Below are 20,864 nucleotides of genomic sequence, written 5' to 3'. Positions count from 1 at the left end.
TACACCCTCACCTGCACTCACGGGACCCGTGCAAGCAAAGGGTGGTTGCCCTCATCCAGCAGATATCCAAACAGTCGGCGGCACCCAAAAAGTGGATATCTCTGGCTCCCCTCAATCAAATGCACCCTAAAAAGAGAGTAATGGGTTCTTTCCCCTGCCATGCTAAAAACATTGCTGCATGAGCATAATATTTCCTCCAAAGTTTTAAGCTTTGATTGCAACAATAGAAGTTCATCATAGCTAAATAGTGTAGCATTTGTATTTCCAAATTTTATTATCAACTAAAGAAAGCTGATGTTTTTCAGGAGCTCAAGCTTTGTCGGCTAGTTGTGAATCTATTAGCGTACATAGCTTCTAGTGGCAAATTGGGATATGAAGTGCTTCTTGGTTCAGTGACTGCCCACGGTGCTAGTTTTCTTGAGTTGACCATGGAAGTCCTTGCTTCACAGATGGAATGCAAAGTTGATTTTTCAACCGAGGTACATGAGCTATTGAATGAAAGGTATTCTTCAAACTTCTCTATCCTGAACTGAGCATTTTTTTCCCCTCAGTTTGTTGGATCTAAGCATGAATGTACTCCCTCCGTTCCAAATTACTCGTCGCAGAAATGGATGTATCTAGAACTAAAATACATCTAGATACATCCATACCTACGACAAGTAATACGGAACGGAGGGAGTATGTGCTATTTACTGGCAACTTTGAAGCTACTCCCTCTGTCCCATAATATAAGATGTTATTCTTGAGTTGACCATCAACTTTGAAGCTACTCCCTTTGTTCCCATCATATCATTCGCCATATTGGATGTAATAACATCTTATATTATGGGACGGAAGGAGTACCTTTTTGTTCATTCAGTATTTTTAAAATGTTGTAAAATAGTTGCACAAATAATAGATCAGGAGGCTAACTTATTGTCCTAAGATACATTACTATAAGGAATAATTCATTGAAGTTTGGATGCATAGTTGTATTTCTTTGTTAGGGAGCTTGAGCCCACCTGAAGATTAGTTGTATATTGCTTTGCCCAACTGTTCAAGCACATAAAGTGTGGGCTGTATGGCAAATCTGAACAGTTGTTGCAAGATAATAATCTGTAATTTTATCATAGATTACATGCTTTTGTGTTCTTGAACAACGTAAACATGAGAGTTTCCTGTGCTTCCCTATTTGCATTTGATGCAAATAATAATTTTTCAACGCAGGTATTTGCTGATGAGAGAAGTTCTGATCCTTCTAAACCGACTAGCCTCGCACGCCATGTTTTCAAAGCCAACCCTGGAGGTGCTGATGGGGAGCAAGCGGTGCGCGGGGTTGACAATCGACATCGCGAACCGGCTGCCCCAGAGGAGCAAGTACCCCTTGAGGCAGCTAAACCCTCAGATGGCGAATGATCTCGCCGATTTGGCCCAGAAGTTCCGCTCGCGGGTGTATGGTTTCCTGGAGGAGCAACAGCATTCGACAGCTGAGCGTTGCGATACAGGCGCCTCGGGCAAGCCTCCGAGAGTTCCAAGATAGCTGGGTGTGGACAACACTGTAACATTTGAATCAGCTGGGGCGTATATATATCTCTAGGTTAGTAGAGATCTCTTGTTTTGCGCTAACCGTACTAGGGTCTTTCTGTTTGGGTTGGCTGGGGTGAGTAAATAACTTTTGGCTGGTGTGATGTACAGAAGGTAGGGTGTGCGATATAACTCACCATTTTGGGGGCAACGAAAGCCTGCTAAACAAGGGGAATGTATTTGCAAAATTGTACTTCTCACCGCAAACAATCATCTCTTTTCTGTATTGAAAACGAAGTGGCAGCTATGTTTTGCAAAATGGCCAGTTCTGCTGATTTAACAAGTAACTACATTTCCCTTGCAATATTTTTTTTCTTTACATTTGATCACGTGAGGAAGACTTTGACAAAAGATTTTCCTTCCTTGTAAGACAATGTAGCTTTCATCGGCTGTTGCATCATATCATTATAGCTTTGAAAGAGGAATAACTATGCTTGAGCGTTCAGTAACAGCGTTGACACGACAGCCACTAAAACATATTCGCCAGGTACTACACTTCATTCGGTAAGATTTAGGAAGTGGAGTGAGTTAATATTTGGTACCGAAGACCTCCAACCTTAAATTTCTTAGCTTAGGACTCAGTTATTATCATAGTTAAAAGCTTAAGAAATTCAGATAGAGGAACTACAGACATATACATCAGCTAATTACAGATGCTATCAGCCACATAACACGAGAGCACAATGATAAGAAAAACCAAAATTTGTCGATGAATAAACATGTTAGTTCTTCCTCATTCTTCAAGGCATGCTTGTGTAATATTTTTTTCTTTTCCCAACTCAGCCTGACAGGCAGCTCCCATAAGTGAGAAACGTCATCAAAGAGGGCTTTGCAAGTGGTCAATGTGAATGCCAATTTTTTTTATAAAAAAAACGAAGGTCCACGAAACGAATTGCAGTGGCAAACGGCTAATCATGCCTCAATAGTGGTGGTTTTAGGATATTCACTTCATTTTGAACGCCAAATTGCACCTTGGGTTCCTCGATGAACATTGATGGTTTTAGGGTCCAACGGTGCCCCATCTGGTCGGTTGCCGGCCCAAGTAGGCCGGTCTAAGGCCCCCTAGGTCGGTTCCACCCTGGGCCATCGGTCCTGCCCATGGACCCTGTAGAAGGAAGACTCGAGAAGGCTTGCCATTGAGGACTCCCCTCCACCAAAGTAGTTGACTAGGTTGTGTAACCCTAGGGACCCCGGTATCTTATATAAGCCGGGGCCGGGCTAGTTGATAGAACACATTAGAATCTCTCGGTATTACTTGTACTTTGTACACCCCAATCGCAAGATACACGAGCAGGAGTAGAGTTTTACCTCGTAAGGAGGGCATGAACTTGGGTAAATCTGTCTCATGTTCCTCCTCCGACCCAATCGCCATGCCAGGATACCCTACCGAGGGAACTATCGGAATCAGCTCCGACAAACATTAATTCCCTCGAGACCAACATGATCCTAGTGTAGTCTGGAAACACAATCCTCACAGTATGTAGACGTCATCTTCTTTCATGAACTTCTCACGCTGGAAGCAGGTCTGCTTACTCGACGCTCTGACCAGGTATAACCCTTGAATCCGACAAACATGCAATGTGGCAGCATAGTTATGGCGTCCCGGTGTCGAAGAAACGCCTCATCATCATCTGGCTCCAGTTGACCGGAAGCTAAGGTTGGTTGTTCCGACCGCGACGTTGGGCACGTGGACAAAGTAGTTGTTGTCACTAAGGTATAGGGGGAGGGTAAAGGTCAACATGCGCTAATGTTCATCATACCACCCAAACTGCAAGAAGCCCTGCTTACGGTGAGGAGGGAAGCAAGCGACTCTAGGCATGTGCAAAAAGTGTGCTTGCACAAGGCTTCCAATGCCCTAGGCCAGGGCCCGATCCAGGTACATACAGTGAATATTTAATACATATACAATGAATATTGAATATTGGACAGGCACTTATCAATGCAATGTAGCAAGCGACCTAATATCCTTAAACAATAAACAAGCAATGGTCATGATGATAGGAATGAAGAAACATGATCTCTATATCAAAAGAGAATAGAGACAAGTCTCCCACTGCACCATGAGAAGTTCCAAGACAAACAATTGGGACGAACGCTACAAACTTCAAGAGCTCCTATGTTGAGAGTCGAGCGAGAGAAGCAGATCCTAGCTCAATCCCCAATTTTCCCAGGCGGCGATGCCAGCCAAAGGAGATAAGGGAGAGGAGCACAGAGGAATTATATATATTAGGTCTAGGTTGAGTCATGCCCCTGTAGCATCCGGCGCTATGATGAGGTGGAGTACGTCGCCACCATGTTCGTGGAGCGGCTGATCACTGGCAATGGACGCAGTCCTGGTTACATTGTTGTGCCAATTCTGTGTGAGGATTGGGTCGCCGAAAGCTCCTAGAATAAGCTTGTCCGATCCCCTAATCTGGAGGTCCTCCAATTCCTCTGCCTGTAAGGTTGCCATGGCGGCGAAGAAGGAAGATAGGTAAGATGGAGATCCACTTCGGGTTCGAACTCATCATTGATGGATACCTTGGATGGGCTATGGATCCCGCTATTGTGGTCGACGTTGGGCGTTGTTGTCATATCCTTTGACCGAATGGCGGTCTTTATTCTTCCTCTTGACCAAGAGCTAGATGGGAGGCATTGTGGCTTCATCCTGGAGTTCATGGTTTGGCGCCATCGAGGGCTCGCCGCCCAAAGTGGTGTCATCCCCGATGAAGAGGAGTCAAGAATTCAAGATTCAGGCAGAAGATGCCAGGGACTCGATTGCTTTCTCATAAATTTTATGGGGTTCTCTTTGTAATAGTTAGGACCAATAAGTGATTTCCTTTTTGTTTAGGGTCCTATTGAAAAACTCTATGCACCACTTCTTTCTAGTCAATGTAGTTTATGGGTCCTTCTGGGCCCTGAGTTTGTTCCAAATAAAACTCATCATGAGAAGAGCTGAGGCATCCTGAGCATCGACTGGCAAGCTCTAGTACGTACCTAGGCCCAATTAAAGTGTGATGTATATAGATATGTCCATTGCTTTCCCCACATGCACAAAACACGCCCCCTCTCGACGGTTATATCACCAGGAGGCCAGAACCGTAGAAACGGTCACACATTTGAGCTTTGAGCTTCTCCCACCTAGCTTGAGATTTTTGTCTCTACTCTTGGTTTCTTTATTTAGGAGTGTGAGTCATCATGTGTGACGCCCCGGGACCGTTGCGCGAGGTGTCTTTCAGTTATTCGCTGTTGTTGCTTTGTCTTTTGTTTGCGTGTCTTGCTTTTCATATTATGTCATCATGTGCATCGCATTTGCATACGTGTTCGTCTCATGCATCCGATCATTTTTCCCCGTTGTCCGTTTTGCAATCCGACACTCCTACGTCCTCCCGCGCCCTCTTTTGTCTCTTTTCGTGAGCAGGTGTTAAACTTTCTCGAAATGGACCGAGATTTGCCAAGCGGCCTTGGTACACTACCGGTAGACCGCCTGTCAAGTTTCGTGCCATTTGGAGTTCGTTTGATACTCTAACGGTTAACCGGGGAACCGTAAAGGCCTCGTGTGTGTTGCAGCCCAGCACCCCTCCAAAACGGTCCAATAACCCATCCAAACCCTCTCCATCCTCTCGGTCATTCGATCACGATCGCGTGGCCGAAAAACGCTCCTTATTTGGACTCTCTTAGCTTCCTCTACCTATATATATGTTCTCTCCCCCGAAAATTTCGCGGATGAACCCTAACCTCCTCCTCCTCCGCGTGTCCGGACGCGTCTGCATCCGCGCCGCGTCGGACATGTCCGCACCGCCCCTCAGCGAATCGCAGGCCGCCACTTGTCCTCCCCGCTGCCAATCGCCGCCGGCCCGCTCGGGCCGAGGCAGGCCCGCCCGGCCCACGCATCGCCGCCGCCCGCCCACGTGTGCGCCGCCATCCTCGCCCGCCGCCGCCTCGCCTGCTCCGGCCGCCGTGCTCGCCGCCGACCACCGCCGCCTTGCGTGCCTCGCCGGCACAGCCGCCCGCCACCGCGCGCCGCCCTGCCACCGCTCGGTTTCCTCGTCGCCCGCGTGCCGCCTCCTCCTCCACCGCACCCGCTCGGCCCCACCGCCTCCTCCTCATCGCCGGCCATCGCCGGAGTCTACGTCGACCTTGCCGGCGTCATCCTTCGTCGCTGGATCTGGAGGTGGACCAGATCCACCAGGCCACCAACCAAACGTCGCGCCCACGTCCTGGATTTCCTCGTCACGCACGTCTCCGTCCCGATTGACTTTTTCGGAGGTTGATTTTCTCTAAGTCCCCAGATCTGTGATGTTTTCAGGTCATGCTCATCGCATCATAACTTCATCATCGTAGCTCCATTTCATGCGCATGTTATATCAAATTGTTCATCAGGATGTGTTCTTCATTTTGTTCCATTGTGCCATGCTTGTTTGAGTCCATCTTGATGCCCAAATGGTTGATGCAAGAGTGCTTCATAATGTTAGGTACTGATTCTTATCAGTTTATGAGCATTTTTCATTTTTCCTTAATTATTGTGTGTTGTATATGGGCATGAGCTCTACATGTGTTTTGGGCTATGCCATGCCATCTTTACAGGGGTGTATGCCATGTATTTTTGTGATCAATGTGGTGACTAGCACAAGCATGCAAAGTAGCTCTTGTGATGTTGCTGATTTCAGGGGCTTAGAATTTCACTAAGTCATTTCCCTGTTGTTATTTTTATGCCATGTATTCATGTTGCTATAGAGTGATCCATGTTTCTTTTGAGTATCTTCAGTAAGGATGATCTGGATATATGGTTGTGCTCTATCCATCCATGTCGCTGTTTGCATTTATGGAGTGCCCTAGCATGACTCAATCTTACTCTACTTTTGCTATAAAATGTTCCTGGCAGATTGTTTATGTGTTAATCAATTTTGCCAAGGTTGTTGTAGTTGATCCATGTATGCTATGAGATTGTTCTTGCTTTGGTTGGCTTCTTGATCATGTCTTCTTGCTGGTAGTATGCTTAGTTTGTCATGCATTGCCTTGTGTTGAGTGCATCGAGCTCGCAAATATGCCTTCATAATTCTGTTTATGCCATGTCCAGTTTTTTGCTAAGTCTGAATCTGTTAACAAAACTTGCTATGTTTACATGGGTGCCATCATAAGTGGGAATGTTCAGAGTTCGGGTGTATTGCCATAACTCGTATAACGGATGCTTTTCGAAGGTTGAGGTAAACGATTTCCGAAGGTTTCTTGGTTATGTGTTGAAGGATGGATACAGCTGGATGTAGGATTTGCTAGTTTTGGGTGAGATATTATGCTTCCCCTGTATCCCCAACACCTGATTGCACAACCAGAAAGTTTCGGGAGTTTATAAGTGGGAATTCAAGTAGCCCTTAGGATATCTTTCCGACAGATGCATGATATGAGATTGGGGTTCGACGTCTAGTGGTCCGCCTATCCAGGGTTAGTTTTACAGTGGTCTCATTGTGTCTTAAAGAGTCCTTGGCTATGCTGACTTGGGGACGCTTCGTATGTCATGTGCACTGCCTTGTACATGATGGTATTGTACGATCGAGCCCGTGTGGGCCCCACCACGAAAACTTCGGACGAAATCTCTATCATATGTTTGTTCCGGCTTATTTCCTAAGCCAATCCTTTGTTTTTGTTTTGAGTTTGTGGTATTCGAGTTGCTTCAATGTCAAGTGTTGATTCTATACCTTTTCTAAGTGGTGTTCTCATACCTCTATGTGGATACCAATCCTTCTTGATCATCGAGGTTGTCATGTTAATTCTTTTTCAACCGGCGTGTTTCTCTTCAAGTAGATCCGATCATTTTCAACATCCGCAAGATCAAATCAAAGTCTTCTCAACGTTATTTGTTTCATCCGTCCCAAGTTGCCTTTGTTTTCCCGCCCACCCACCCCTTTTTCTTCAAGGACTCAGATTTCTGAATCAAGTATCCCTTTTATTGATGGGAAGTCTCTTCATTCTTTTCCGCCAATGTTCTTACCCGGTGATTCTCAGGAAGATACTAACGGAGCTTCAAGTTCATCATTCTTCGTTTCTTTTATCTTCTCCGGTGGATTCAAATCAAGCTTTTGGTGTTGATCATATCCCTTTTCCTCGTTTCAAATGCTTTCTCATGCCGGTGCACCTCTTAATCATCCACCTCTTGCTATTCATGTTATCTGGAGTCCTGAAGATATCCCAGAAGATTCATGTTTTCCATTCTCAATCCGTTCAAGTTATTTCGAGGGGGATATCTTGTTCAATCCATTTAAATCAACCTGTGCAATCTCCTTCTCAAGTAAATCGTTCGATGTTGTTTCTTCTGAGTGGGCCCTAACCCACAGGTATTTTCCCAGGATCTTACCTGACTCTTCTTACCCGGAGCTTCTCAAATTCTTTTCAAAGTTGACGTAAGAATGAATTATCATCAGTCAAATGTCTTTCACCAAGATCTTTCAAATTCTTTCATCGTTGGTTCAACCTTTCTAATTTTCATCCCGGAGTGTCTCAACAACTCATGGTGGTGTTTCTTATCGTCATTCTCAACATTTGAAGACCAAAGAAGAGTTTTTCCTCCAAATCTTACCCATTCTCTCAAGACTCGTGGTTCAAGCTTGACACCATCCTCTCATAATTGTTTTGATTATGAGAATTCTTTTCACCCATCCGGAGTAATTCAAGAGTCTTTTCAGTTTGATTCTCCGTAGGCCATCATTTCGGGTCTATTCATTCCAGCTTTCAGCTCTCGTTCTCCAAATCATACCGGTGCATCATCCAAATATTCTCTAATCAAGCATCTTCGTTCATGTGCTAATTCTTCCCGGTCTTTCCTTTCTTTTCTTCGTTCATTTTCATGTCTTACGGCGGTTTGTTCAAGATTCCTCCTTCTATGTTATCACACTAATTCATTTGTTCTTCCCAAATCCCACCGGTGGTTCATTGAAGACTTTCTCAAGTTTGCGCCATATCTATCTTAATCCTTTCTAAGAGAATAAGTTGTATGCAATCCATTGCTTGTCATCAATTAAATTGATGATGGATAAGCATAATGTAATTCTTATTCTTGTTTCATCAAGTAAATTCAATTCCTTCTTCCCAGAGTGGTTCATCATATCACATTCTCGGTTCGAGATGCTTTATCTTTTCGTCCGGAGTTCCAAGTTTCCACTTTATCTCGTCGCAAAGCTTCATTCAATCATTGCGAGGCCTCAATCTTACTCTTTCTTCCTTCACTTCTTTTTGATCATTCCTTATTACCAGAGTTCTTCACGGAGGCTCTACATGGTGGTTCGTCAAGGATTCTTTTCACTCTTCAATTGTTCTTCAAGATATATCTCGAAGCTATGATCCATCAAGCTATATTGCAAGCATTCTTCATCTTGCATTCTGAAAGGCAATTCGTTCTATCTTATCTGTTGAGATGGTGTTATGTCATCATTGACAGTTTCCCTTCATGCTTCATGGGCGATAAGTTGTCCGGAATGACATATTTTAAACCCATCATTTTCAATTCGGTTATGAGATCCTTGCAACCCATCCTTCTCTTCATTGGAGTTATCTTGGGCTATATTTCACCTAAAGCTTTCCCTAAGGATTGTTGCTATTTATGGTGCTTATAAATGACCCAAGTTCTTCATTTATCCTCCCGGTGAAATAAGTTTCTCGTCTCCTTGTTCTTATCAATCCAATTTTGTTTTCGTTAGTGGCAGAATTTCACCTTAAGTTTTGAGATGTTTTCATAAGCCCACAAGCAGCTTATTGTTTTCGTTGTTCATTTTCCAACAACTCCGTTCAATACTTATTTCTAAGGATGCTTCTCAAATTCTATTGTGGTAGAAGATGTCATTTTCTTCTCAACTCTTTCCTTTCCAACGATCCAACTTCTATTCTTTTGTTCCGGAGGCATTGTGATGTTGCTCTCTTCAACCCATCATCTTGTTTGTCAAGATCATGTTCAATTCCTTCCATTTACAGTCGGAGTGATGCCCAAATTATATCATTCTTATTCCTTCGCTATCTTGTTTTAACCGGAGTGTTGTGGCTATCATTCCTTTTCTAACCGGAGTCTCATCCAAGTGCTTTCATATTGCAAAGCTCATATTCTTTACCTTCCATTTCCAACCGGAGTGCTGCCCGAATTTGTTCTTCCTTGTTCCTCGTTCCTAACAGAGTGTTTTTCAACTTCGATCACCTCCGTGGTATTATTCCTTTCAAGTTGTTCAACTTTTCAAGGTTTTTTGGTTTCACTCGTTTGTCAAAAAAGCAACTTAGTATTACCTCTCATCTTCCTCTTCCGTTTTCCCTCCGGTGCCATCCTAGATCTCGGGACGAGATCCTCTTGTAGTGGTGGAGTGTTGTGACGCCCCGAGACCGTTGCGCCAGGTGTCTTCCAGTTATTCGCTGTTGTTGCCTTGTCTTTTGTTTGTGTGTCTTGCTTTTCATATCATGTCATCATGTGCATCGCATTTGCATACGTGTTCGTCTCATGCATCCGAGCATTTTTTCCTCGTTGTCCGTTTTGCAATCCGACACTCCTACGTCCTCTGGCGCCCTCTTTTGTCTCCTTTCATGAGCGGGTGTTAAACTTTCTCGGAATGGACCGAGATTTGCCAAGCAGCCTTGGTACACCACCGGTAGACCGCCTGTCAAGTTTCGTGCCATTTGAAGTCCGTTTGATACTCCAACGGTTAACCGGGGAACCGTAAAGACCTCGTGTGTGTTGCAGCCCAACACCCCTCCAAAACGGTCCAATAACCCATCCAAACCCCCTCCATCCTCTCGGTCGTTCGATCACGATCGCGTGGCCGAAAACCACTCCTCATTTGTATTCTCCTAGCTCCCTCTACCTATACATATGTCCTCTTCCTCAAAAATTTCGCGGATGAACCCTAACCTCCTCCTCCTCGGCGCGTCCAGACGCGTCCACGCCGTGCCGGACATGTCCGCACCACCCCTCAGTGAATCGCAGGCCGCCACTTGTCCTCCCCACCGCCAGTCGCCGCCGGCTCGCTCGGGCCCAAGGTAGGCCCGCCCGGCCCACGCATCGCCGCCGCCATCCTCGCCCGCCACCGCCTCGCTTGCTTCGGCCACCATGCTCACCGCCGACCACCGCCGCCTTGCATGCCTCGCCGGCGCAGCCGCCCGCCACCGCGCGCTGCCCCGCCACCGCTCGGTTTCCTCGTTGCCCGCTCGCCGCCTCCTCCTCCACCGCGCCTGCTCGGCCCCACCGCCTCCTCCTCGTCGCCGGCCATCGCCGGAGTCCGTGTCGACCTCACCGGTGTCATCCTCCGTAGCTGGATCTAGAGGTGGACCAGATCTACCAGGCCACCGAACCAAACATCGCGCCCACGTCCTGGATCTCCTCGTCCCGCACGTCTCCGTCCCGAGTTGACTTTTCCGGAGGTTGATTTTCTCCAAGTCCCCAGATTTGTGGTGTTTTCGGGCCATACTCATTGCATCATAACTTCATCATAGTAGCTCCATTTCATGCGCATGTTATATCAAATTGTTCATCAGGATGTGCTCTTCATTTTGTTCCATTGTGCCATGCTTGTTTGAGTCCATCTTGATGCCCAAATGGTTGATGCAAGAGTGCTTCATAATGTTAGGTGCTGATTCTTATCGGTTTATGAGCATTTGTCATTTTTGCCTTAATTATTGTGTGTTGTATATGGGTATGAGCTCTACATGTGTTTTGGGCTATGCCATGCCATCGTTACAGGGGTGTATGCGATGTATTTTTGTGATCAATGTGGTGACTAGAACAAGCATGCAAAGTAGCTCTCGTGATGTTGCTGATTTCAGGGACTTAGAATTTCACTAAGTCATTTCCCTGCTGTTATTTTTATGCCATGTATTCATGTTGCTACAGAGTGATCCATGCTTCTCTTGAGTATGTTCAGTAAGGATGATTTGTACATATGGTTGTGCTCTATCCATCCTTGTCCCTGTTTGCATTTATGGAGTGCCCTAGCATGACTCAATCTTGCTCTACTTTTACTATAAAATGTTCTTGGCAGATTGTTTACGTGTTAATCAATTTTGCCAAGGTTGTTGTAGTTGATCCATGTATGCTATGAGATTGCTCTTGTTTTGGTTGGCTTCTTTATCATGTCTTCTTGCTGGTAGTATGCTTAGTTTGTCATCCATTGTCTTGTGTTGAGTGCATCGAGCTCGCAAACATGCCTTCATAATTCTGTTTATGTCATGTCCAGTTTTCTGCTAAGTCTGAATCTGTTAACAAAACTTGCTATGTTTACATGGGTGTCATCATATCTTATGATCCCTTTTGGCTTATGGTCAGTAAGGGACTTTTGTTATATGCTTTGAGTAGATTCATGACATGCCTTATATTGCTGTGATATGTTCCTTTAGCATGTCGATATCTTGCTCTAAACATTGCTTCCTGATGTTAATTCCTGACATGTTAGTATTTTCACTAAGTCTGTGATGCTGATATCTTTTGCCCTTTTGCCATGCTTGTTTGAACCTTCTCTTGTATGATTTAGCTGTAGCTCAGTGTTCATCTTTTGTCAAGCATTTTGAGTAGATCACTGCCATGTGTTTTGTTGCTATGTTAGAGTGCAGTAGCTTAATTTCTTGTTGCATTCTAGATGGCATTGTGCTGTTAATCGCAGTATTGTGCCATTATTGTTTTGCTTGCCATTTGCAAACCGTGTATCCGGTTCCGGTGATCTTTATATCGATTTCGACCGAAATCAACTCATCTTTACGGCGGCACCCTTGGTTTGCCAAGTTGATGCCTTGATCAATATTTTCCTTCCGGAGCTCGCATATGCATTGCATATCACATCCCGCATATCATGCCATGTTTTGCATCATGTTGCTTGCGCATTGCACCGTGGTTGATTGTGGTTTCCTTTGCTTGTGTTCTTGCCTTGGGTAGAGCCGGGAGACGAGTTCGTGATCGAGGAACCCATTGAGTACGCTTACGAGGATCAAGCTTACGTCAACTCGGAGAACTTTGCAGGCAAGATGACCATACCCTCGAAATCACTACTATCTTTGCTTGCTGGTTGCTCACTCTATTGCTATGTCGCGATACCTACCACTTGCTATATCATGCCTCCCATATTGCCATGTCAAGCCTCTAACCCACCTTTCCTAGCAAACCGTTGTTTGGCTATGTTACCGCTTTGCTCAGCCCCTCTTATAGCGTTGCTAGTTGCAGGTGAAGATGAAGTTTGTTCCATGTTGGAACATGGTTATTGTTGGGATATCATTATTATCTCTTGTTTACTTTAATGCATCTATATACTTGGTAAAGGATGGAAGGCTCGGCCTTATGCCTGGTGTTCTGTTCCACTCTTGCCGCCCTGGTTTCCGTCATGCTGGTGTTATGTTCCTTGATTTTTGCGTTCCTTACGCGGTTGGGTTATAATTGGAACCCCTTGATAGTTCGCCTTGAATAAAACTCATCCAGCAAGGCCCAACCTTGGTTTTACCATTTGCCACCTAAGCCTTTTTCCCTTGGGTTCTGCAGACTCAAGGGTCATCTTTATTTTAAACCACCCGGGTCAGTGCTCCTCTGGGTGTTGGTCCAACCTGTCAGCAGACGGTGACCACCAGGGGCAACTCTGGGTTGGCCTACCGGAATCTTGGACAATCCGGTGTGCCCTGAGAACAAGATATGTGCAGCTCCTATCGGGATTTGTCGGCACATTCGGGCGGCTTTGCTGGTCTTGTTTTACCATTGTCAAAATGTCTTGTAACCGGGATTCCGAGTCTGATCGGGTCTTCCTGGGAGAAGGAATATCCTTCGTTAACCGTGAGAGCTTGTGATGGGCTAAGTTGGGACACCCCTGCAGGGTTTTGAACTTTCGAAAGCCGTGCCCGCGGTTATGGGCAGATGGGAATTTGTTAATATCCGGTTGTAGAGAACTTGAAACTTAACTTAATTAAAATGCATCAACCGCGTGTGTAGCCGTGATGGTCTCTTTCCGGCGGAGTCCGGGAAGTGAACACGGTTCTTGTGTTACGCTTGAGCGTAAGTAGTTTCAGGATCACTTCTTGATCTTATAGCTTCTACGTGCCTTGCTTCTCTTCTCGCTCTCATTTGCGTAAGTTAGCCACCATAAATGCTAGTGCTTGCTGCAGCTCCACCTCACTACCTTTTCCTACCCATAAGCTTAAATAGTCTTGATCTCGCGGGTGTGAGATTGCTGAGTCCCCGTGACTCACAGATTACTTCAAAAAGTTGCAAGTGTTGATGATAACCGTGCAGGTGATGCAACCGAGCTCAAGGAGGAGCTCGATGAAGATCTTGATTGTAGTCTTGTTTTGTTTCCAGGTGATCAGTAGTGGAGCCCAGTCAGGGCGATCGGGGATCTATTGCATTAGGGTTTGTCTTTCTTTATTTGGTTCCGTAGTCGGACCTTGATTGTATTTTGGATGATGTAATGCTATATTTATGTATTGTGTGAAGTGGCAATTGTAAGCCAACTCTTTATCCCTTTCTTACTCAGTACATGGGATGTGTAAAGATTACCCCTCTTGCGACATGCCTACTATGCAGTTATGCCTCTAAGTCATGCTCCGACACGTGAGAGATATAGCCGCATCGTGGGTGTTTCATCATGGCCCCAAGATCGTCATGTTGCTCCTCGTGGTCGTCTTTCTCATAGGCAACATGGCTCAGCTACACACCCAATCCCATGTGACCACGTTTGCTGCAATGAGGCTCTGTTGTTTCAGCATGTGGCCACCCAACGACACCCCTACCTCCAGGGGCGTAGCCAGGCCCCAGGCTACCAGGGCCATGGCACGGGGCGTGGCCGGCTGATACTTCGTTGATTGTAGCTATAGAATCACTGCTTGGCACTGTTTCGCACTGTACCAATGTTGTTGGTCGGGCGTGGTTTCAGCCTGGCTACATGGTTGCCTATTTGGTGGGCGCTTCCTATGCTCTTGTCTATCAAGATGGTATTCCAAAGCTACCACCACATGAGCAAGTGGTTTCGTGCGCCTGATCCTTCGCACACTGCTACTTCTCGCTATCGATACCGTTTTGGTTGCCTTGACGCTAGAGTTGACCTATAGGGCCAACAAATAGGACAATTACTTTGGGCCGATGGCGGAGGCACATACACACATACTCCCTCCCTTTCTTTACTTCACATATTAGTTCTGTCCTAAGTCAATCTTTCTGAATTTTGACCCAATTTATAGAAACAATATACCAACATTTACAATAATAAATCAATATAATTAGATCTGTCATGAAATATATTTTTGTATTTATTTGGTATTTGTTGATGTTGATAAATTTTATTATAAATTTGGTCAGATGTTACGAAGTTTGACTTAAGACAAACCTACTATGTGCAGTAAAAATAGACAGAGGGAGTACTAATTGTGTATATTATTGAACCCATTGTAATATATTACACTTATTTGACCAGAAAAATGCATAAAATTGTGTGCTAATTAGTGGGTACCAAGCTCCTAGTAACATGTGGTGTACTCCAGATTTTTCAGGATGTGTCTGATCATGCAAAATTGCTATCAAGATATATTTGTATACCACACACTTTAGATGCGCTCCCTTTGTTCCTAAATATAATTTTTTAGAGACTCCAATATAAACTACATACGGAGCAAAATGAATGAATCTACACTCTAAAATATGTCTATATACATCCATATGTGATACATATTAAAATCTCTAAAAGGACTTATATTTAGAAATAAATGGAGTATTTATTAAGATAGTTAACCACACACACACACTACATACATATATACATACATACATACATACAATTCACAAATTAATCCAAAAGATATGAAAAACTGTCTTGTTTCTTAATCAAATTTAAACGGAATTCATATAAATATGTAATACATATTGCGTGGAAAACATAACTTTTATTACAAAATATAATTTAAATCCACTATAATAATTAGCTACGGTTGCCATCTGAAAATAATAAATAATAATAAAGAAGTATTAAAGTTTATTATAAATAGTGATAATTATTTTGATTCACACCGGCACCCAATGTTTGTTGGACTGCCTTAATATTTTTATCACTTGCGTGGTTAACTGTTTCTTCGTCGCTAGCATATTTAAATCCTGCCTCCGCCCGTGACTGAAAGAAAAATATTCATTAACAGAAAGAAATATGAACACACTTTCACTCATTGCTTTTCAGCATGTACTCACACGAGGGACTCTGTCAAATCTCTATTGCAGACCATAATCTTTTGATCCCTTTATCGAAATGATTGATAGCAGCGCTAAAAAATCATAGGACTTCTTCTCTCTTTAGTGTGAACTCACATCTATTCTATTATAGGAAAAAAATCAACTATGTTGTCAACTATTTATGCTCATTTCTAGAGTGAAATAAGTTTCTTCATGAGCTTACGAATAAAAATAATAATATATTCTATAGTAGTGTAGTTTGGTTTGTAGTGTAGTTTTTTTTCTTGACTCTAGTAGTGTAGTTAGCACGCCTTTCATTCTTTGCTTGCTTATGCACTTTTTAATTAAAGACTGCCCTTTCAATTCATTATTTTACATTTCAAACTCATGTTCATGGTCTGTTTTATTCCCAATTGTTGCCTATGTGAAAAGAGAAAAAAAAAGAAATTGGGCCATGTTTCCCAAGAAAGACTGCCCTTCTCTCAGGCAAACAGTCTTATACTTATATCGGCCAGAAGAAACGTATCCACAGCTGAACTCTCAAGTCGACGGTAAATAGAGAAAAAATGAGACTCAGACGGATACCACGGAAGCAAGGCTCTTGCGAGTACGATATCTTCCTCCTCCAAATTGGACTTAGGATCAATAAGGTCCCTAAGTGATGTGGTGTCTTTTCCCTCGCATTTCATGATTTGGTTGATCCTATCGGAAAAGCACGGAGTCCGGCCCCCAATGTCATGGAAAGTGTTGCAATAGAAGAAAAAAAAAGCCTTGTGTGTTGCTCCTGTATGAGGTATAATCATCATTGTACGTCTGGTCGTAGAGCTCCTCTTACACCGCAACGCTACTTCTGCGGGGCATGGTGGCTCAAGACCTTACCATGTTGTGCATAGAGGATGTGTCCGGGTTGAACAATGCGGAACTACTTTTTAATGTGTGTTATATTTTACAATTGAGTTTCTTACTTCTTATAGTATGTAGCAAGTGTATGCAAATTTCATAATCATGCTTTTTTATAACAACTCCGTATTACATAAATTTTTGAATAGCCAGCGGATCCCCAAACGCTAATTTAGCATGTTCAGTCCTAGTGTGCTATTTTTTGTGAATTTGAATTTGTTTATTGAAAATGTATTTAGCAGTATGAATCTAGAAATTTCTTTGAATTACAAATATGCATATGCTAAATTGACACATCCTAAATTTCGACTATACAAATGTACACATCACTGATATTGTATCACCAAGTAATTCACTATTTATGTAACTACTTTTTCGAAATGGTATTTAATATGTAACTATATATATGTCGGTTCTAAAATTTGACCGCGTCAATGTACATGTTTAACTGATCTATCACATGCTAGAATAAAGAACTTTCTATAGCATATTTCCGAAGATTTTCTGAAGAATTAACCTGCCAAACTTAGTGATTTTTACCGCGTATATCGTGTTTCTTTATTGTCATATGTCTTCTTTCCACATGCAAAAAAAGATCATCCGTTATATTTCACGATTGAGTTTCTTGTGTGTTCATCAACTTTAAAATTTCGATTAAATTATGTATTTTAGTTACATGTTTGACCAAATATATGTGAATAGCTTTTGACCATTTGATGTTGGTTAAAACTAAAGAATTTTACCATAATGAAACATTATTTGCTCACTCTTTCTATATATGTAGGAGAAAAAGTGTGTGTCCCTGCTTCTACAATATTTGTTCACTTTGCTAGAGGTCATCCTCAAATAAGACTAATGGTCTACAATAGTTATTCAAGTCACTTTGAAATTTTGATGTCTAGAAATTTCTTTGCTAAATTGACACATCCTAAAATTTGACTATACCAATGTACACATTGTTGATATTGTACCACCGATAACTATTTTTTTGAAACGATATTTTAAAAGGGCGATGCTAGGCGCCGACGCACCGGCCGAAAGTTTGGGCCGGTCCTGCCCCAGCCCTTGGATGCGAGCCCGCGTGGCCACTGGATGTAGCAAAAAAACGATTCGTCCTGTGGGCTTCTTCTACCTCAGGTTAGATCTGCAGCTCCTGCTCAGTGTCCTCGTCGCGGCGCCTCCAGTCCCCTCTGGTCCTCCCACCCTCGCCGTTCGTCCTCGTTCGCTAGTCCCCATCCTCGCCGGCTGGCCATCCTAGTCGTCAGTCCCCACCCCGTCGGCTGTCTTCGTCGATGTTGAAGCTTTTCCCAGATTGGCATGTCGTTGAAGCTCTCGACGTAGCCGTTGCAACTCTCCACGGCGACGGGTGTAGCTCCGCCGCCGCCCCTCGCCGTTGATGCTCGTTGCAGCTGACGACGACGGCCACCCAGTCAATCAAGACCATTAAAAAACCGTCGCAAACCCCCTGTGTTGCATACGCTAGAAAAAAGCTTCTAACCCCTGGATGGAAAAGCTTCAACCGGCACTGCGAATCAGGAGGAGATGCAACCGCTCTCGCAAAATGCTTCAATCTTAGATTGAAAAAGTTTCAACCAAATGATAGAGAGAGCTTCAATCAAGCGCTGCTCAAGAACGAAAAAAGTTTCAAATCGTTTACAAAAAAGTTTCGATCGTGGATGAAAAAAGTTTCAACCATGTAAGAAAACAGCTTCAAACATTGGAAAAAAAGCTCCAACCAGACACTGCAAACCAGAGAAAAGTTGTCAACATTGACATAAAAAGCTTCAACCGTATATGGAAAAAGCTTCAAACGGCTATGGGCGACAGAGAAGTTGTGGTTGCAGTCCGCAGTCACCTCGGTCGTCGCCGAAGCGCACCCCGGCCGCCGCGGGGTTGTAGCACATGGAGATCCCCGTGGTAGCACCCCGTCGTCCCCGGTTGCAGCATCTCCCGTGGTCACCCCGGTCGTCGGTCGCCTTACATGGATGTAGCAAAAAACTTCACCGGTAGAAGCAAAATTCTACTATGGTTGCAGCAAAAATCAAACGCCGTCGCCGTCTTTTGCGAGGTCGCAACTCCGCCTTACATGGATGTAGCAAAAAACTTCAGCGGTAGTAGAAAAATTCTACTACGGTTGCAACAAAAATCGTTGTTGTCATCGTCGCGAGGTCGCAGCTTCGCCTAATGGATATAGCAAAAAACTTCGCCAGTAGTAACAAAATTCAACTGCGGTTGCAGCTTTCCCCTTGTTGTGCAGTTCCATTAGCTTTTCTGTCTATGGTTGAAGCTTTTTTCAACAGCTGTTGAAGCTGTTCTAGGTGACGGTTGCAACATTAGTATACGCGGGGTGCATCTAGCCATGGCGGCGGGCAGCCATGGTGACCGGCGAGGGAGCGCCTAGCCGCCGGTGATGGAGGTCATGGTCGCCCAGTCGCAATCCGGGGGGGAGGGAGGGAGGGAGTGGATGCGCCCGCGTGAAAGCTTGAGGTAGGGGATGGATCTAGCCATGGCGGCAGGCTGGCAGCCGGTAAGGGGAGCCTAGCCGCCGGCCATGGAAATCGTGATGGCCCAGTCACAGCTCGGGAGGAGGGGGAGGGGACATGCTTCCAGGGGGAGGCGCTCGCGAGAGGAAGAAGACCACATAAGAAAAAAAAAACATTTCGCCTGGGGCCCATCTAGTGTACGTGAAAAAGAGCGAGCGAGCGAGGGGCACCGGCCGAGCGTTCGGCCGGTTTGCCGATGCCAAACGTTTCCCTATAGTACAAAATTAAGACACTTATTTTAAAGAGGGAATATGTAATTATAAATATGTCGATTCTAAAATTTGACTACACCAATGTATATGTTTAACTGATCTATCACATGCTAGAATAAAGAATTTTCTATAGCATATCTACAAAAACTTTCTTAAGAATTAACCTGCCAAACTTAGTGATTTTTACCTCGTATATATTTTCTATTGTGTTTCTTTATTGTGTCTTTCCACATGCAAAAAAGATCATCTGTTATATTTCATGATTGAGTTTCTTGTATGAAGTAAGAGAATACACATTTTATACTCTTATGTTCATCAACTTCTAAATTTTGATTAAATTATATATTTTAGTTATATAGCTTTTGACCATTTGATGTCGGGTAAAACTAAAGATTTTACCCTAATGAAACATTACTCTTTCATTATTAGAATATATATGTAGGAGAAAAAAGTGCTTGCCCTGCTTCTACAATATTTGATCATTTTGCTAGAGGTCATCCTCAAATTTTGTGTGACAAATCATAACACTATAATCAAACTTTTACTAATGGTCTTGAAGGCTACAATAGTTATTCAAGTCAATTTCAAATTTTGCTGTTCCATGCTTATTTAAAATGAACTCAGATGAGATAGCATGTGATAATTCATAGTATTACAATGATAACTCCATCCTGAAAGGGGCAACTGTAAAGTTAGCACGTGCTAATTCTAATTAGCACAAAAACGCTGGAGGTGATTTTAAATTGGTACTCTCTCCGTCCCATAACATAAGAACGTTTTTGACACTAGTGTAATATCAAAAACGTTCTTATATTATGGGACGGAGGGAGTACATCGTTCTTCAATGCTACAGCTAATGCGAGTTCAAAACTGCATGATCAAGTAAACTGAACTTAGAAATTGAGATAGCACCACAATGATTCTTGTTGCTGAAGGCTGCAAAGGCACCATTTTCAATATATGCAGGCGAAAGGCGAAACAAAGGCATAATTCAATGCAAGAATCTGCAGACAAAACAAGGTATGGGCAAGAACGACACAAATTACGCACGATATTAAGGGCTCACTTATTAATCATATAACCAAAGCCATGGGAAGTTTTTAGACAACCGAACAGATCAGTGATGGAAACAACGACACGACCAGACAAGGGCACCCATTGGAGAACAACGGCGACACAAGACCTGTGAACCCTGGAGACAGAAGCAACGCCATGACCAGTCACTTACTGGCCACCACGCAGGCGGAGAACCAGGTGGAGGGTAGACTCCTTCTGGATGTTGTAGTCTGCCAGAGTGCGGCCATCCTCAAGCTGCTTGCCGGCAAAGATGAGGCGCTGCTGGTCCGGAGGGATGCCCTCCTTGTCCTGGATCTTGGCCTTGACGTTGTCGATGGTGTCCGAGGACTCCACCTCCAGCGTGATGGTCTTGCCCGTCAGGGTCTTGACGAAGATCTGCATACCACCACGAAGGCGGAGCACCAGGTGGAGGGTGGACTCCTTCTGGATGTTGTA

At 44.0% G+C, this 20,864-nt stretch overlaps 2 protein-coding genes across 5 annotated transcripts in view; one reads left to right on the top strand and one right to left on the bottom strand.

Moving 5' to 3' along the window:
• LOC119314895 (protein SENSITIVE TO UV 2-like) overlaps window positions 1-1,875 on the top strand; it is a 14,880-nt gene extending 13,005 nt beyond the window's left edge. Inside the window, exons 11-12 of one of the 3 annotated variants that reach the window (XM_037589580.1) lie at window positions 306-502; window positions 1,207-1,875. In XM_037589580.1, the coding sequence (XP_037445477.1) occupies window positions 306-502; window positions 1,207-1,519 (510 nt within the window). In that variant the 3' untranslated portion in view covers window positions 1,520-1,875. The remainder of the gene's footprint in view (window positions 1-305; window positions 503-1,206) is intronic. The other 2 variants (XM_037589581.1, XM_037589582.1) reach the window with 2 other exon arrangements.
• Window positions 1,876-20,375: 18,500 nt separating this feature from the next.
• LOC119314892 (polyubiquitin-like) overlaps window positions 20,376-20,864 on the bottom strand; it is a 2,771-nt gene continuing 2,282 nt past the window's right edge. The window contains exon 3 of one of the 2 annotated variants that reach the window (XM_037589578.1): window positions 20,376-20,864. This exon is cut by the window's right edge and continues 24 nt beyond it. In XM_037589578.1, the coding sequence (XP_037445475.1) occupies window positions 20,577-20,864 (288 nt within the window). In that variant the 3' untranslated portion in view covers window positions 20,376-20,576. The other variant, XM_037589577.1, reaches the window with a different exon arrangement.

Source organism: Triticum dicoccoides, chromosome 6A (genome assembly GCF_002162155.2).
Source record: "Triticum dicoccoides isolate Atlit2015 ecotype Zavitan chromosome 6A, WEW_v2.0, whole genome shotgun sequence".
Lineage (NCBI taxonomy): Eukaryota > Viridiplantae > Streptophyta > Magnoliopsida > Poales > Poaceae > Triticum > Triticum dicoccoides.
This window is presented reverse-complemented; position numbering and strand designations above follow the sequence as displayed.